At 40.7% G+C, this 18,889-nt stretch overlaps 1 protein-coding gene across 1 annotated transcript in view; it reads right to left on the reverse strand.

The window, feature by feature from the left end:
* Positions 1-252: 252 nt before the first annotated feature.
* Positions 253-18,889, reverse strand: part of ZSCAN30 (zinc finger and SCAN domain containing 30) — a 31,235-nt gene continuing 12,598 nt past the window's right edge. The window contains exons 3-5 of the mRNA XM_063076496.1: positions 6,687-7,194; positions 6,238-6,376; positions 253-1,184 (exon numbers count right to left, since the gene is read on the reverse strand). Coding sequence (XP_062932566.1) covers positions 253-1,184; positions 6,238-6,376; positions 6,687-7,094 — 1,479 coding nt within the window. The 5' untranslated portion in view covers positions 7,095-7,194. The remainder of the gene's footprint in view (positions 1,185-6,237; positions 6,377-6,686; positions 7,195-18,889) is intronic.

An 18,889-nucleotide genomic window follows, 5' to 3' on the forward strand; every position in this document is an offset into this window, starting at 1 on the left:
TCCTCATCCAGAAATGGGTTAGGCATGTCTAGGAAATGACAACCATTCTTCTGGGAGAGCACCTGGGTAAAAATTTTCTTCCATGCAATACTTCAACAATCATCAAATATCTTTGTGTGGATCTCCTCTTAAGTATTGAACTGGGCTATAAGGACAGAAACCCTGATCTCAGAAAACTTCTATCTTCTTCAGAGTCTCACCCCCAAAGTGAATTCCCTGCATTTCACAATTGTACAACTCTTGCCCACAGAGTTAAACTCTGGTGTGTGTTCTCTGATGCTGCATGAGGCCTGACCTATGCCTAAATGTTTTCCTGCATTCACTACATTCATAAGGCTTCTCCCCAGTGTGGATTCTCTGGTGCTGGGTGAGGGCTGAGCTCTGATTGAAGGATTTTCCACATTCATTACATTCATAAGGTTTCTCTCCAGTGTGAATTCTTTGATGTTCAATAAGGATAGAGCTCCTACCAAAAGCCTTTCCACATTCAATACATTCATAGCCTTTATCTCCAGTGTGAATTTTCTTATGCTGAATAAGGGCTGAGCTGCGGCTGAAGGCTTTCCCACATTCACCGCATTCGTAAGGTTTCTCTCCAGTGTGAATTCTCCGATGCCTAATGAGCTCTGAGCTGCCCCTGAAAGCTCTTCCACATTCACAACATTCATAGGGTTTTTCACCGCTATGAATTCTCTGATGTCTAACAAGGTCTGAGCTCAAACTGAAGGCTTTGCCACATTCTTTACATGCATATGGTCTCTCTCCAGTATGAATTCTCTGATGTCTAATCAGCTTTGAGCTCTGGCAAAAGGTTTTTCCACAGTCAAAGCACTCATACAGCTTTTCCCCAGTAAGAATTCTCTGTGGTGGAATATCATTTGAGTTCAGACTGAGACGTCCTTCACTTTCATTACATTCAAGGACACTCTGTTCTGTGGGGGTTTTCAGGTTGAAGGTTGCTAGACTGAAATGTCTTTCCTGGGAAGGAAGCTGACTCATTTTGTTACTTGCAGCACTTCCCTTTTGCTTCTCAGGGTTGTCCAGACCTCCCAAAGCTTTTTCAACTATCTGTTCTGAAGGAGTTTCACCAGGAAGTCTTCCTGGGGATATCATAGCTGCTGAAGCTACACATTCAATAATTTCCTGCTTTGCTGTCAACATGTTGTTGGCCACCATCTTGCCATCTAAAAATGTGAATAGAAAATGCAAGTGTCATTTATTCCCTGTGTTGGAAGAAAGAAAACTGTGGTAGAAGGAACAGAAAATAAACCAAATGAAATACGTGGAAAAATTATTAAAACTAGCTTCCCAATCTGGAAGAATTCAGAGAAGTGGCCTGAGGCGGACCCCCAGACAAGAAGGTAGAAAAAGAATGAGAGTCAGTGTTGGAGAGGTGGGATGGTGAACAGGGAAAGACACTAGTTAGAGGAAATGGTGACAAATAGGAGTACTGTTGAGAAACCAGGAAGCTAGGAGATAACCATGGGTTAGAGGAGAAGATACATTTTTAGGTAATGAGGGAAAAGAAAAGAGGTGATAAAGAATTATCAGAATTTAAAAAAAAAAAAAAAAAGAATGTCTAAGAGTCCTTAATCAGTGGTGCTTCTAGCAAAGCAGGAAAGCAGAAGATATGTTTAGGAAATGCTTTTGGGGTTAGTATTGAACAGAGGTAGGTGGACAGGAACTAGAAAGCATTAACGCAGTTGCAGATTCTGGCAGAATGAACCAAATAATTACAAGCAAATAGAACAAGACACACAGAGTGTGAGAAAAGGAATATTGTGAGTTCTTGACTCATTCTGGGGTCAGGTGAGAGTCAAAGGTTCGCCTTACTCCTGTGTAAATGGTCAAAGGAAGTAGATGGAAACAACTGGTAGATGTGACTGCCTCGAGCCCAAACTTCCAGCTCTCAAATAACATGCCCATATTATTTTTAGATTTCTAGTAACTCATTATAGGAGACTACCAGTGATAGATGATGAAACTTGAATTACTTAGAGAGAGGGAAAATCTGAAACACTGTTAAGTTACTTTCATCCTCCCAAAAGTCCTTTAAACTTAAATGTATCTTACATATCAGCAAACAAAGGCTCTGAGAGGCTACACAAGGCCATAGAATCAGTAATCAGTAAACAAAGATGCTTAACATTAGAGCTCTCTGTGTTTCCCCTATGTTATCTGCCTCCCCTACTGGAAGGAAACAGGGCCATAGTTGTGCTTATGCAAAAATAATTTAAAAATCATTTTAATTTGACTTTGGAAAAGTCATATGTTTTTATTTGAAAATTATTACTTCTTTTTGTTTTTCTTTGAGTTCACAACACTTCAAATACAATAAAGTGTCACAGTAAATATCTGACAAAAGCAGAGAACTGTCTAGCTTCCCTTTTGCCCATTCTTTACCAGAAATTAGAGATGGATAACACTACCTCATAGATTAGGGATGAACGATAAAATTTACACTGTCTTTGGATTTTTTTTATAGAAATTCAAATTATTCAAGGCTGTGCTGCTTTGAAAAGAAAACAATTATGAAAAATATTCTGGCATATAATAGAGGCAGAAAAGTAATAAGCACCAAACAACCTAATGAGAAACTGACAACCTAATGAGAAATTTTCTGAAAGTAATAAATAGGTCAAACTATAAAGATGATAAATTATAAAGTATATAAAGTGGCAATACAATTATGTAGGGACAAAATTAATGCCTGTGAATATCAGAAAAGCAATGTAATTTATAGGATTTAAAATATCTCTTCAAATTCTATAAATACATGAAGTCAAATTATGAGACCAGAGAAAAACTTTGACCTTAGATGTACAGATCAGGAAAACATCAAAATTTTTTTAAAAAAATTTTTATGCCAAAAAAAGTCAGAATAAACAGTTAACTGGAGTAATTCCTAGGAATGACAAGTAGAGATTAAAAGTAGAATAATAGTCACTTGAGTATTTAAAAAGATTGGCATAGAGATATAATTCAAAGGATTCAATTAAAATCTTCCAAGAATGAAAACTAATTTGCAATCAAGCCTGGAGGCTGGAGGGTATGGTACAGATTATAGGAGGCTATTTGGAGAAGAAATAAGCCATATGTTTCTCTGTTAACATGAGCTCTTCTCTTTAACATGCCCCCTGTTATTTCTACCTGTTCAGTGACCTGTTCGATCTAAAATCCTTTTAACTAGGGATGTGTCCTTTAATTGCACATTGAAAAATAAGGTTTTAGCCTTAATACTATGCAGATGATGCTCCACTGCCCACCCACACCCCCTTTACCAATATGGTGCCTCCTTCCCTCAGCTGTTGTGAGTGTTGGCTCTGCCTATTGTCTGAATGTTTGTGTCCCCCCAAAATTCACATGCTGAAATCCTAACCCCCAAGGTGATGGTGTTAGGAGGTGGGGCTTTTGGGGAGGTAATTAGGTCATAAGAGCTGCCTTTATTAAAATAGGCCCAAGAGAGCTCATTTTGCCCCTTCTACCATGTGAGGACACAGTGAGGAGGTACCTTCTATGAGAAAGCAGGCCCTCACCAAACACTAAATCTGGCGGCCCCTTGATCTTAGACTTATCAGCCTCCGAAACTGTCAGAAATAAATTTCTGGTTTTTTTTTTTTTTTTTTTTTTTGGTTTTTTTTTTTCTGACTGGTATGGGGGTTGTAACCCTCAGCATGGTGTGGTCTGCACCATACTCAGCCAGTGAGCACCCTGGCCATCCCTATAACAGGATCCGAACCCACGGCCTCAGCGCTACCAGTGCTGCACTCTCCCGAGTGAGCCACGGGGCCGGCCCAAATTTCTGTTGTTTAAACTACCCAGTTTATGGTACTGTTACAGTGACCTGAACTGATTAAGATGACTCCTAACTACCCACAGCTGCCCCCTCTCTGGAGCATGGCCCTGGCTAATGAGATCCACCAGACCCAGGAATTTACTTCCACCCTCACCTCCCCACCCCTGCCTCAAGAATAGACAATAATGCAGTGCAATTATGCTCCTGGGGATCCCCTAAGCCTCTAAGGCTCAGACCAAGGTTAGGTTTTCCCTGAGACCACATCATCACTTTCTGTTTTCCCTTCCTAGTCCTGCTTTTCTTCATTACAAATTTCTCCTGAAGAGCATGCCCTCGATAAATCACCTTCACCCAAATCACCATCTTAGACTCTTCTTCTAGCCAGGCATACTGTTAGACTAGTGAAGAACCTACAGGAAAATTATAACCCAAGGTTATAAATGTTTCATGGTGACTCTTACAATCATATCGAGGTACATCCCTCCAGTGATTTCAACCTTATGACCTAGGTGAAAGATGTGAAATTATCCATATGATTTTTTCAGAGGTGAAGCTAAGATCTACAAGACTAAAAAGAGACCAGCAGAAGGAAACTTATCAGGAACCCAGTCAAGGCCATTCCTGACCATATACTTAGGAACCAGGCATAAATGGAGAATGAGGAAATTTTGCTAAGGCCACAGATGTCAAAAAGATGAACTCACTGTTGCTGATAAGGTGACTGAATCAAGAACATAATGCCACCATGAAGTAACAAACAAATATAAAGACATAAAGTGTAACAGATAGGAGTTGGGAAGTGTATTTACTTATATTTTAAATTAATCAAGTCCTCAGAGCATTTTATTTTGTCTTGACCCCTAAACTTCAAATGAATGTGGAGCACTTGAAGCTTGTCCAGAGAAATCTGGCAGGACAACCAGAAAGACAGAACACAGATGGAATCAGAAGCGGTGAGAGGCTTAGTTAAAACAAGGTCAAAGGGCAGTAAGTAAACTGTCTTCAAGTACAGGTGTTTTATGTGAACTCTACTAAACAAACAAAAGGAAATTGATTAAATTAAAGCTGGGAATATTTCATATGGACATAGGGAAGAACCTAAATATAGTATTAGTTTTCTAGGGCTTCCATAAGAAAATATTACAGACTGGGTGGCTTAAATAACAAAAATTTATTTTCTCACAGTTCTGAAGGCTAGAAGTCCAAGATCGAGGTGTTGGCAGGTTTGGTTTCTTCTGAGGCCAATCTCTACTTGGTTTGTAGATAGCCACCTTCTTTCTGAATCCTCACAAGATTGTCCCTCAGTCTGTGTTGTTTGTGTCCTAATCTACTCTTCTTATAAGGACATCAGTCATATTGGATTAAGGCCCACCCTAATGATGCCATTTTAACCTCTTTAAAGGGCCTAACTCCAAAAAATACAGTCACATTTTAAGGTACTGGGCTTAGAGCTTTAATGTATAAGTTTTGGAGGGACATAACTCACCCCATAACAAATAGCAATATGAAAAGCCCAAGAAGCACTTAAGAAATTACAGTAGAGTCTCTTTTCCTGAAGATCCTAAAAAAGAAAGTAGAGATAATCTGCCCGAAATGATTTATACATTTACCTTCTTTAAGGCAGGGAACTTGATGATATGATTTTTCAAAACCCATCTTAATGTAGCACCTGATTAGTGCAGAAGATATTTAAGAGGGCAGTATCAGGGTATGATGCATAGGGGAAAGCTAGAAGGGAGTTTTCCAAGAGACCTCTGTGGATGGATGATGTGGACTCCTTTGGTGAACTGCCAAGGTTCAGGGATCTGGCTCTTGAGCTCGTGTTCACATAAACCTAATTTTATCATCACACAATGAATATAATTACCTCCTGGGGTAAACTCTCATTAACCAAGCTTGTGAAACTGAGCACAATAAAGCTAAAATGAGAATTAATGAGTAATGTAACCATCACACACACCAGACTGAACTAATACATTTTCTTATTATAGCTAAGCTTCATGGGAAGTTAATAAGATTGCTTGATGAAGACGAAATCAGAAGGATAGTCAGATGTAACAAAAGTTTAATGAGAACAGCTAATAAGCCTGATGTATCTGCTACTCATAGGGATGATTTTGCCAATAATATAATCAAAGTCCTTTTGATTCTGATCCATGGCATATGTGACAGCTATCAATTTATTGCCTCTTAGTTTCAAATCTACTCTTTATTGCCCTGTCTGTGATACTGGAGCATTTCTCTCTTGCCAGCTGACATGATGTGAGCTTTATCAATAGAGGGTACTAAAGGGACACTGGAGGAAGAAGGGGCTTTTCTTCCTGGTTCTGGCATGCTCTTTCTGTGTTCTCCACTAGTGACTGTCGTTAGGAAAATGAACCATGCCACAGAAGATAGCCGTCACCTCCATTCTTAACCCCAAATGGATTGGGGCTCCTCACCTCTCTCCTGGAAAGCCTGGGGCTCCTGAGTCTCACTCTTGCACAGGCTCTCCAAAGGCTGCAGCGGGCTACTCAGAGACTTCAGTGCTCCCATGGATGTCATTTCCTTCCAGATCATTTCTTGGCCATGAGCTGTGTCCTAGGAGTAATCAAGTACCAGCACTATGATTCTCAGGATACACAAGAGGAAAACCCCTAGAGTAACAGGGCAGGACAGAAGTAATCAGAAACTCATTACAATGATTAGAGAGAAAACAACAGGACTAAAAGCTCTTGTGACTTGAACCCAGTGAGTGAATAATTCATAACTCTAAAAGACAGAAACTGCATAATTCTCTGAGGGCCAAGTCTATACCCTATAATCCTCTGAGGGCCAAGTCTATGCCATTCATAATTGCTTCTGCATTAACTTACAATAGGTCAAACCAATGAACACATCTACTTCTTACCTGTTGCCTTGGTTCATCGAGTTCTTTCTCTAGCTCCTCCAGCATAATCACGGCTTCCTCTCCATTCTCTGGCCGATGCTCTTGCACCCAGGCCTGCAGCTCGTCAGGCAGGATGGCCAGAAACTGCTCCAGCACCAGCACCTCCAGGATCTGCTCCTTAGAGTGGACCTCAGGCCTCAGCCACTGACAGCAAAGCTCCTGGAGTCGGTTCAGAGCCTCCCGGGGCCCAGTGGAATCAGAGTAAGCAAACTGCCTGAACTGCTGACGGAAGACCTCCTGGCTCCAGGGGTTTCCCTGAAAGCCAAAGTCTTGCCCCCAAACATAATTCTCTTCTTCAACTTTCACAATTATAAGTCCTTCTCGTTCTTTTGGAGCATTGTAGGCCAAGCCTGTGGCTTCTCCTGACATTCTCAGCAGAGACAGTCTGAAAAGGCTGCCCAGTAGATACAGGGATGGGATGGAGGTTTGTGTCTGAGGGATTCCTTCTGAATTCCAACTTCTCAAGGAGCTGCTGAGATGGACAATGCTCATGTTACACAAGGAAAGCCATGTGCTTAGAATATAAATACAGGATTTTGAACACCAGTTGCCAGGGAGTATAGCATTGTAAAGGAAACTGACTAAAAGAGAACTTCCATATAAATGATACATATACAGATGATTCAGGACTTTTTTAGGATGTGAAACAGAAAATTTTAGTATAGCCAAAATCAAATCAACGTTTAGCAATAATGTTAGGAACAATATCAGGGATAATTAATAGGGCTTGTAGATGACTGGAAAGCAGAAAAAACACTGCAGTATATTATTATGACTCAGAATAACTACCATTTTATTGAGCATTAGCTGGGTACTTAACGTAAATATTATATAGCTTTCTTAACTCTACAAGGACAATCATAATTATGTTCATATTCCAAATGAGGCTACTGAGAATCATAAGCTGACCAAAAACACACAGCCAGTGAGCAGCAGAACCAAGCTCTGCAACCAAAGTATTTAGTCCTTTCTTTTATGCCATGGGGCAATCCAAAAGAAAAGAACTCACATTTAATAAACACCTATTATGCATAGGCCAGGTACTTTACACATACTATTTTATTGGGGCTTGACAATAACACTGTGAGGTAAATATCATCCCCATTTTAAAAATAAGGAAACTGAGGTTCTTGAAAGTAACTTGCTCAAGGCTCCAAACTGGTAAATAGTAAAGTCAAGATATGGACCCAGAACTGCCCAACTCTAAAGCACTTGATCTTTTTATTGTAGAATAGTTAATGCCCAGGACAATCTTGACAAAAGTGTTAGGAAGGAGTCATGAAGAATGGCCAGGGTGAATGTGCAAACAAGGAAAAATTATTCTTGACTTTAAGTCACAAGGTTCTGAAACAGCACAAAGAATAGAGGAATGGATTCCTTCATCAATTCTTTCAACATATACTTGAGCATTTACTATGTGCTAAGCAGTATACTAAACTGGAGTCTCAGAATTAAAAGACCTGTCCCCAAGGACTAGTATGGGAAAGTGACAGGTAAACAGACACAGTGTGATAAATCCAAGGATGGAGATAAGTAGGCAAGGTAGTGTAAGAGAAAAACGACTGACCAAGACCAAGAAGAGAGAGGCAGAAAGAGCCAGGCAGAGTGGCCTAGAGGAGACATTTCAGCACAGTCTGATATGAGTGAGCCAGGTAAAGATGTAGAGGAAGGTTATTCGGGCAAAGAGAACAGTGGGTAGGAGAGGATAGGGCCCATCAAGGAATCTGAAGGTCGTTTAGGGAGGCCAGACTAGTGGCTGTCATCTCTTGCTATGGTCCAGAATCAGCCATGGAGCTGAACCATGTGATAGACTTACTAAGTCTGAATCTCCATGGGTGGTGTGCTCCTGATGGGCAGCCAGGTTAAGAACCCTGCACAAGAGCCTGGGGCATAGTTAAGGAACAGTGAGAGAGGAGGCACCTATAGAGGAACAGCCAGGCCACAAATGATACAGAGTTTGCATATAATCCCAATGGCCACAGAGATGGCTGGAGGGTCTGCCTGCCTACCCAGAGAGTGATGCGTAGAAGAGATGGGAAGGGGTCTGTTGCAACCACTCGAGCAACAAGCAATGAGAACCTGAGCTATGGAAGCCAAAAGATACAAAGATGGGAGATTTGGCAGGACTTAGGGACACACTAGATGAGAGTTTGGAAGAGAGAGGAGTCAAGATGGACTTGGGTTTCTGGCTGGCCCTGGTGACAGGAGGATGGTGGTGTCATTTGCTCAGCCATTCATTAACAATTTAGGTCTGAGATGCCTACAAAGTAGCATTTCCTAAACTGTACTTTGCCAGATATTAACAGATGCTTCATACAAACCTAGACCCAGAGAAACTTGGGGATATTTTTCTTCTTAAATTAATTTTTAGTATAAGAGAAATACTAAATACAATTCTTTAGTTCTTATTATGTGACAATCAGAATTTATGAAATCATGTGACAATGTATTGCCAGATGTGTGCATGGATGAGTACGTAGCGTTTACCAAGGGCTGTGTCACACTGATGTGTATCCTTTACTTAGAGACCACTGGTCTGTTATGTCTCCTACTTTTTCCTTTCAATATGTTTGTGATATTATTCAATTTTTATTACAAATATTATGCCTCACCAACTTGTCCTCTGGCGTGTATGGCTGAGGGAGATTTGTGAGTTTTTTGGCCTTTGCTTTTGGTGGCTGACTGGTACAGGGATCAAACCCTGGAGTTTGGATAAAACCCTGGACTTTGGTGTTACCAGAACCATGCTCCAACCAACTGGCCAGCCCCCTGAGGGAAGTTTATAATCATAAGGAATATCTCCTCCCTTCTCCATCTCCTTCACACGTCCACCCTCCTCTACATCAGAGTTTCAAGAGGTTAGCCCTTAATCCTCCCTATTTTCACCATCTACTTTCCTCCTAGTCAATCTCATCCTCACCTTCTGTTACCATCCTTCTATGGTACCTCCAATCTGAGCTCCGGACCTATTTACCCACAGTTCCTCACTCCTAGCACAATTCCTCTTGAATTTCTCAAAAGAACCTTAAATTCAGCACATCCACAACCAACTCATGATTTTCCCACCCCAAACCTGCTCTCCTCCCAGTGGCCCCTTCTCAGGAAGAAGGAACATCCATCTGTCTGCACAGCCAGAAACCTAGAAGCATCTATAACATGGTCCTTTCCCTTACCTCCTTCTTTTATTTAATGCCAATTAAGTCCTATTGATTTTATTTCCTATCTCCAGAATCTGCCCTTTTCCATCTCTGCCACCACCATCTCCACCCCAGCAACTATCCTTTCTGCCTTGCTGCACAGTAACTCACCAGCTGGCTTCCCCACATTCACTTGGTTGCCCTCAGTCTGTTATCTACATTGTAATCAGAGTGATCTGTTCAAATTGCAAATGTGATCATGTTCCTCTGACAAGTTTTTAAAAATTGTCAGTATCTATACTTTAGTGGGACTATTTGGTTAATACCTGTCTTGTTCATGCCTAGACTCTAACCTACATCAACATTTTTGCTCACTCAACCCAATGCATGGCATTTTGTATCTGTGTCACTCAACCCAATGCATGGCACATAGTATGTGCTATATACTTTATAAAAAGAATGAGTGCCACTGTGGTCAAGGAAGGAGAATTTCAAAGAGGCAATACAGAACATTGTGAAATGCCTAATAAGAACTAAAAAATGTCCTCATAGTACCTCCCATACTGCAGGGAGGTGATCTAATTCACAGACAGAGCATCAGCTTCAGAGTCAGAGACCCAATTAAAATCATGGTGCAGCCTCTTATTAGCTGTGTGACATTAGTCACCAACTGAACCTTTCTGAGATTGCATTGGAAATAACATATAGCATCTGAGTAGTGCTTGACATATTAAACATTTTTTATTATGACGCTTTGACATCTGAGGGCCTTTGACACTGGGTGGAATGTCAATTCCTAGAGATAGTAAACAACTCATCTATGAGTGTGCCTTTCATATGCAAGCCAACTGACCCAGAGCAGACAACCTCATCATCTCCTCTATCAGATTCTCACACCCAGGGCCACCATTTCCCTGCCCTAATCACCCCAGGGCCAGATACCAAACAACTAGGAAGAACCCCTAAACCCCCGAGCCCACTGAAATCATTCAAACTAGCCAATCCTGAACCTGCTTACCCTGTCTTGCCCATTCTTTCCCAAGGAACGCACAATAAAGGTTCCTGTCCACTTTCTCCTCATTCCTCTGCTTCCTAACTGATCCTGGTGCTTCCCCGTGTGGCCCAGCATAGTGAGGCACTCCCCCTTTTCTTAGAAACTACAATACTAACTTTTCAACAATAATCACTTCCTGATATGTCATCCTCACCGTACCTGAATAATAATAAAGTCTACACTTTAAAATGCTTGGCCCAGAGTTGGTACTCAACACATGGTAGATATGGAGCAAGGGAAGGGCGAATTCCACGTCACAAGGCATGGGTTACAGGACAGACTTTATTGGGGAAAGTTACCAGACCCCTGGCTGGATGGATTCTCCCATCACCCCATAAAAGGGAAGTCTGGAGAGTGGTGCTTCTGTTTTCCGGGGGAGAGTTCCCTCTACCTACTTAGGGTACAAGTGTGAGAAAGCCTTGTCAGTGAGAGTATAAGCCTACTGCTTCGGACCAAAAATCTGGATTAAAGTGTCAGTTATTTATAGACTTGTCTAGGGAACCTTCTGCCCAGCACATGTTAGGGAGGGGGTTGAGGAGCTGGGAAGTGCTGAACTTGGGTACAGTCCCTCCCTCTGGGAGAAGGGAAATCCCTGGTCCTAACTAGCTCTTAGTCCAGGCAATCCAGATGGAACCTCCAGGCACTTTTGGACAATTCTGCTTGCTGCAGCATTGTGATTATAATGTACCTGTATTTAATATAATGTAACAGATATTATAATGTATCTGTTTGCTTACTTAATTTCATCAGAAACTACTTATTGAGTGAGCCACTGTTACAGTCAAGCACTGTTTACCTGTGTTAAGTGTGTTAATTCATTTCATCTTCAGAGTAGTCTATGGTGCAATTTCAACTATTTAACTGAAGAAAAACAGAGAAGTTATGTAATTTGTCCCAGGTCATATGACTGGTAAGTGATGCAGTATGGACTTTTGTTTTTTGGCGGCTGGCCAATACGGACTGTTTTGAAACCAAAAGTTCTGACGCCAGAGTTCGAACTCTTAGCTGTCCATTCTGCAGAAATGCTTTTTCGCATCTGTATTTCCCACTAAATCTATGTTTTTCAAACATTTATTTAATATTTATTGAGTGACTATTTGTGCAGGGTGCTGAGCAGAGTTATAAACAAGACGTGTCCTTGCCAATACAGAACTTAAAATAGCAGAGAGAGGCAGACGTTAAACAGAAAACACACACAATTACCTAATTTAATTGTCATAAAAACTACAAAGGGGAAAGTAGGAGGTGTTCTGAGAGTGACTGGTGAAGGATCTTGCCCAGACTGGGGAAGTCGAGATGTATGGCTGAGACTTGACCCAACAGCGAGCTCTGGTCTTGTGACAAGTGGCAGGAAAGAGCCCATCAGTGTGTGCATCTCCGACTCCGAAGCCTGTGGCCCAGGGTAAGTGCGTGAGGAGTCAATGGACAAGTGGATGAGCGGGCGAGCGGACAAACAGAGGAAAGGACGGACAGATGGACCGGCGGGCTGACAAGTAACGCCGAGGAGGGGCGAGACCCCTGGTGCAGCAGCAGGCTCTGCCCTGGCAGAAGCAGGCCGAGGGGGTCGAGGAAAGGCGGCACGGAAAGCTGAGGCCAGACAGGGGCGGTTCTGGAAGCACCGGGGGCTGCACAGCCACACCGCCCCACTCAACCTTCGCTCTACTGATTGCTGTGATCGACCCCAGGGAGGAAGCAGGCTGGGGCCGGGGGCGCGCGCGCCGGAAGTGGAGGCGGGGCGCACCCCTCTAGGAAGCCCGGAGGACTGCAGCTCAGTGGTGGGCGCCTGGTCTTGTTCTCCGGGGCCGTGGGAAAAGGATCGCGGGTCTGAGACAGACCTGGCGAGGATAGCAGGGAGTCAGAGGGGCTGAAACGCGGGGTGGGGGGGATGGGGGGGGCGCGGCAGGAGGGCACATATATATGATATATATTTTTAGTATATAAATATATATTTTAAAAAATTTTCCCCCTTTCAGCCACATGCTGGCGCAGCATCAAGAAAATTTTAAAAATTTAGAACCCACGATCTCTAAATTTTGAGAGGAAGAGAAGCTAGACTAACTCACCACAAACATGTTGACTGCCCGCAGTGAAGACCCCGAAGCTACCAGGAGGGGAAGGGGCAAGGCGGCGGGGAGTGGGGCAGGAGGAGGTGCAGTGATATCCTCGTAGAACGTGCTGCTCAAGCTGAGCCTTGCCGAGGGCTGGCGTTGACAGAGACAGAGGGGCGCGACACACTCCCCGTGCAGGGAGAGGCAGGAGCCAGGGCACGGCGGGGAATTTCAGGGCACGCTAGGGGATTAGCCCAGCATCTGGGTTGGCGGGAGCCTAGGCTGAGGGATTGGTTGGGGTTAATTAGGTGGTGGAGAGTTTCAGATACCAGGCTTAGGTGTTAGGAATGCGTTCAGCAATTAGTGCAGGCCACTTACAGTGACATGGCCAGAACTGTACTTCAGGACAGTATCTGACAGGACTGTGTAGAGTTGATTAAAGAGCAAAAGAGATAACAGAAAGAGAACAGGTGGCTAGACAGGTGAATTTAGCAAGATTTGATAATATCTGAAAATACGATTGAAAATAGGGAAGGGAATGTCATCGCCAAGACAGATCTTATGAAAAATAAACAGAGGACTGCGAAATACCAACGTTCTGCGTCGTGGGGTACGGTAGGGGTTAGAGAACAGAAGCTACTCAGAGAAGGGGCGCCCAGATGATTCCAACATCCTAACAGTCTTTCAGGAGTATTTTCAGGAGAGGGAACAGGTGACTTGCAGAAGGTGCAGAGAGCTGGAGAGGCTGAGAACTAAGGTGACGCAGAAATTAGAGAGAGGGCTACAGACATGTTACCTGAGGAATGTCCCCAGTGGTTAAGAAATGTGCAGTAAGAAGCTGAAAATAGACAATAATCCCTTTTGAGAATTGTGATAGTGCACAAAGGAAAAAGGAAGGACACCGACTGAACTAGGCAACAGGACTGGACGTTTTCTTGGTTGGTTTGTTTTTTAAAAGGATAGTGGAAACCTTTTTTTCTATATTCATAGAAAAAAAGGCAAAGTGTGAGTAGGGAGAGAAATTGAAAATGGAGGAGAAATAAATGATGGGAGGGAATGAGACCAGACAGGCAGGTGGCGTATGTCTCAGAAAATAAGGGAGACACTTCTTCCTGAATAGGAGGGAAAGCGGAGGGTGGGTAAAAATAGAAATACAGCAAAAGAGAGGAAAGAAGTTGAAGAAGTGTGTGGCAAATGACTTTGAACACGATAAATAATCAAAAAATGTTACAGTTGAGCCAGACCTTAAAGAAGGTAATGGCCGATGCTGGAAGAGACTGCCAGGAACTTCAAGGTTGATTCTCTTTCTGTGCTAATGCGATATAGAAGCCATTGGACACGTGTGGCTATTGATCACTTGAAATAAGGCTGGTAAGACTGAGGAACTGGGGAAATAAAATTTTCATTTTATTGAATTTGAATTAAATTACATTTAAATTGCCACATGTGATTAGTGGTTACCATACCAGACAGCAAAGCTAGCCTACACTGGTCAAAAAGAGTGAAATGGATAAAGTAAACACAGGAGTTTTCTAATAAAGCAAATCAAATAAGGAATGGCAAAAAAAGACTGTAACATTCTCTTTCATTTAAAAAGTCCATAAGGTTCGTACATAGAATATATTCATTCATCCATTTGAGGGATCTAGCAACACACCTCTTAACCTAATTTCCACATTTTTTAAAATTAACTGATAAATAACAATATCTGCTAACATTGTCTGGGGGAGGGGAGAGTAATATATACCAAAGAGAATTAGTGACCTCATCAAAAATAAACACTTATCTATCACTTATATTCTTTTAAAAAATGTATTAACATTCTGAGTAAGTGTGCACTCTAATTAATAATAAAGCATCAATTTTGGTTAATTAATTGTGACAAATGTCTCATACCAATGGAAGATGTTAATAAAAGGGGGAACGGGTGTGGCGTGTACAGCGACCCTCTGTACTATCTTCACAATAATTCTCTAAATCTAAAACTGTTCTAAAATTAAAAGCTTATTAAGAAAAAAAGGCAATAATCAATTAAAATTGAATTTTAAAGAACATCTTAATCAAAAAGAAGACATGAATGGGGGAACAAGGAAATAAATACTGTTTCTGCCTCATTCTTTCCCGGGGAACTCCAATAAAATGTGTTAGACCTCCTCACTATATGCTCTGTATCTCTAATCTGCTCTTTTCTCATTTTTTTTCTCATCTGCATATTTTATCACTTACTTTTCAGATCATTAATTCTTTCTTCAGCAATAGTTTACTTTTAAACATATCCCTAAGTTCTCAATTTCTGTAATTAAATTGTTTTAACTTAGAATTTCTCTTTGGTTCATGTTCATATCTATCTCATTTTTTAAGGAGTTTTAATCGTAAAATACACATAACATAAAATTTACCATCTTAACAAGTTTTAAGTGTACACTTCAGTGGCATTAGGTACATTCACATTACTATGCAATCATCATCACCATCTATCTCCAGAACTTTTTCATTTTACCAAACTGAAACCGCCTACCAATTAAAACAGTAACTCCCCATATCTCCCTCCCTGCAGCCCCTGGCAGCCACTATTCTTTCTGCCTCTATATTTGACTACTCTAAGTACCTCATCTAAGTGAAATCATACAATATTTATCTTTTTGTGACTGGTTTGTATCACTTAGCATAATGTCTTCAAGGTTCATCCATTTGGATCTTATGTCAGAATTTCCTTTCTTTTTAGAGATGAGTATTCCATTGCATGTGCTTGTATATACCACATTTTATGTATCCATTCATCTGTCAGTGCACGCTTGGGTGGCTTTCACCAAATGCCACTACCAGTTTTGATTACTGTAGTTGTGCAGTACGTTTTGAAATCATGAGTTATGAGTCTAATTATATCGTTTTAAAAATAGCTTCTAGTTTTCAGTCAAATTCTTGTCTTTTGTATCCTTGAATGAAAACAGAATATGTTATCAGTGTCTGAGTATTCTAATATCAGGAAACCCAGTGATCCTATTTCTATTGTCAGTTGTTTCTGCTGGTTCTTCTCCTTGTCTTGTCTCATTTGCCTGATTATCCTTTACCAGAAATTTATTTGAAAACTTGACGTGGAAATAATTTGAGGATACTTCTTCTCTCTTTTCTTTTCTATAGACAATTATTGTTTGCTGCTGCCAGATACCTGGGGGCTTCAGTAATCTCGGATCATCATAAACGAGTTTTAGGTATTGAGATGTTCTGGACCGACCAGATGACTTATAGTTGGACTGCAGCCTATGGAAGGGCCGATTCACTTCAAGTTCAACTTTACTCCTACAGTGTATTTGCTTTGGGGTATAATTCAAAGTACAGGAGGATTTTCAGGGCCCTTGCCCTTAGTCCCTGAATTCCAACTTTTGTCTCTCTAGTCCTGTAAAGCTACCAAAATGCTATTCAGTACCCTCAGCTGCCTCTCCACATAAGCAAATAATCTGCAAACAAAATTCTTGGCTTGCCTCACTGGACTTACACCATTTCTTAGAACTTGATCTAGTATTTCTTGCCCTAGTCTAATGCCTTTGAGCAGATTGTTTTTTCTATTTTTATACAGATTTGCTGGTTGTCCTCAAGGGTAGTGTGATTCAAATTACCTAGCCTACCAATACTGCAAGCTGTGACTTTTCACCTTAAAAATTACATCTTTTGAAGAATAAAAGTTTTTAATTTTAATGTAGTCAAATCGATCTTTTCTTTTTATATACATATCGGACTTTGTTGTCTTTTTAAAGATTTCCTTCCTTACCCCGAAATTATAAAGATGCTTTCCCATATTTTCTTGTATAAATTTTATTACATGTTTGCTTTTCTCCCATGTCTATAATATACTTGGAGTTTATTTTGTGTACAGTATGACGTAAGGATCTAATTTAATTATTTCCAGATGAATAACCAGTTATCCAAGAATCATTTATTGAATTATCCTTCTTATCCACACTGATCTTCCTGCTCATTCACCTAGATTATTTATTTCTGATCCTGTATATCGAGTTGTGATGGAGATTTCTATAGGCTATTCCCTCGATTGATAAAGTTAACAACTTAAGAATGACAAAAAATATATTAAGACTACAGGTCACTCGATATTGCCAATCTTACTGTTTTCTAGTAAGCTCACACTTGGCACAAAGACTGTTTCAAACCATCTCCTCTCTCTTCAAGCATCCAGTTTCTCTCCTCATCCCTCATTGTTAAATGATGATATAACCTCTTTCCTCCCAGTGAACATGAAAGCTCCCACCCTGGAACAACCTCAATTTCCCACTAACCTACCTGACACATTCTCTCCTACCATCCTTTAATTAGCATGGAAAGGTCCCTCATATCTCAAAGGCCTATTCCTCCACTTATACCCTGGATCCCATCCACCTATGCCATCGATCATATACCATCAATTGTTTATTCCTTTCCTGTATCATTCATTTACTCTTTCTCTTGGATTCTTCCTACTACTTTTTACACATTTACACATTACATATCTTTCCCATATTAAAAATTACCAAGCTACCAACCAACCAAATAAACCATCCCTAAACTCCACTACTATCCTATTTCTTTTCTCTTTTCAAGCTGACTTCTTGAACATTTGGTCTACGTTTTAGTCTCTTTGTTTTGCTTAAAACAGAATACACGGAACTGGGTGATTTATAAAGAAAATGAAATTTATTGCTTACAGTTTCTGAGGCTGAGAAGTAGAAAGTCCATCTAGTGGTGGCAACAGTGACCCAGGGGTCTCACACTGCAAGATAGTGGAAGCAGAGAGAGCAGAGAGAGAGAAAGACAGATTCTCCTCTTCTTTTAAAGCCCTTAGAGCCACGCCCCTCACCACCATTTTTAATCCTTTCATTACTGCACGGTCCTGCAAACCAATCACCTCTTCAAGGCCCCACCTTACAATTACGATGAAAGGAGTTCCCACCCTGTTAACAGTAACAGTGGGGGCTAAGTTTCTAATACATAAAACTTGGGAGATACAATTCAAGCTTCATTGATTTTGGGGGGGGACATAATTCAACCCACTACAGTCTATAATTACATTCTTCATTTCCAGATACCAGTTTCTTCTTATGCTGGTTCTCTTCAATTTCAAAAGTTTGTTGAGTATTTTTACCATGAAGAAGTGTTGTATTTTGTCAACTGCTTTTTCTGTATCTATTGAGGCGATCATATGGTTTTTGTCCTTTATTCTGATGACATGGATTTGGTTGATTTTTAAATTAATTTTCAGATGTTAAACCAACCTTGCATTCCTGGAATAAATCCCACTTGCTCGTGGTGTGTAAATTTTTTTTTTTATATGTCGCTGGATTTGGTTTACCGGCATTTTGTTGAGGATAAGGGATACTGGTCTGTAGCTTACTTTTCTTGTACTGTATTAGACTGATTTGGATATCAAGGTAATACTGGCCTTATAGCATGAGTTGGGAAATATTCCTTCCTCTTCTATTTTTTGGAAGAGTTTATGAAGAACTGGTATTAATTCATCTTTGAAAGTTTTGTAAAATTCACCCATGAAGCCCTCAGGGCTTGGACTTTTCTTTGTGTGTAGTTTTTTGTTTGTTTGTTTTTTATTATTAATTCAATCTCTTTACTTGTTATGTATCTATTCAGATTTTCTATTTCTTCTTGAGTTAGTTTTGATAGTTTATATCTCTGTACAAGTTTGCCCATTTCATCTAGGTTATATAATTTATTGGCATACAGTATTCACTTATAATCTTTTTATATTTCTGTAAGGCCAGCAGTGACATAACTTATAGCAATTTAAGTGCTCATGCTCTCCCCTCCTCCCCTCTTCCTTCCCTTTGCTGCCTCTAGTCAATCTAGAGGTTTGTCAATTCTTGATGTTTTTCAAAAGATCAATTTTTTGTTTCACTGATTTTCTCTATTGTTTTTCTATTA

This window comes from Cynocephalus volans, chromosome 13 (assembly GCF_027409185.1).
Source record: "Cynocephalus volans isolate mCynVol1 chromosome 13, mCynVol1.pri, whole genome shotgun sequence".
NCBI lineage: Eukaryota > Metazoa > Chordata > Mammalia > Dermoptera > Cynocephalidae > Cynocephalus > Cynocephalus volans.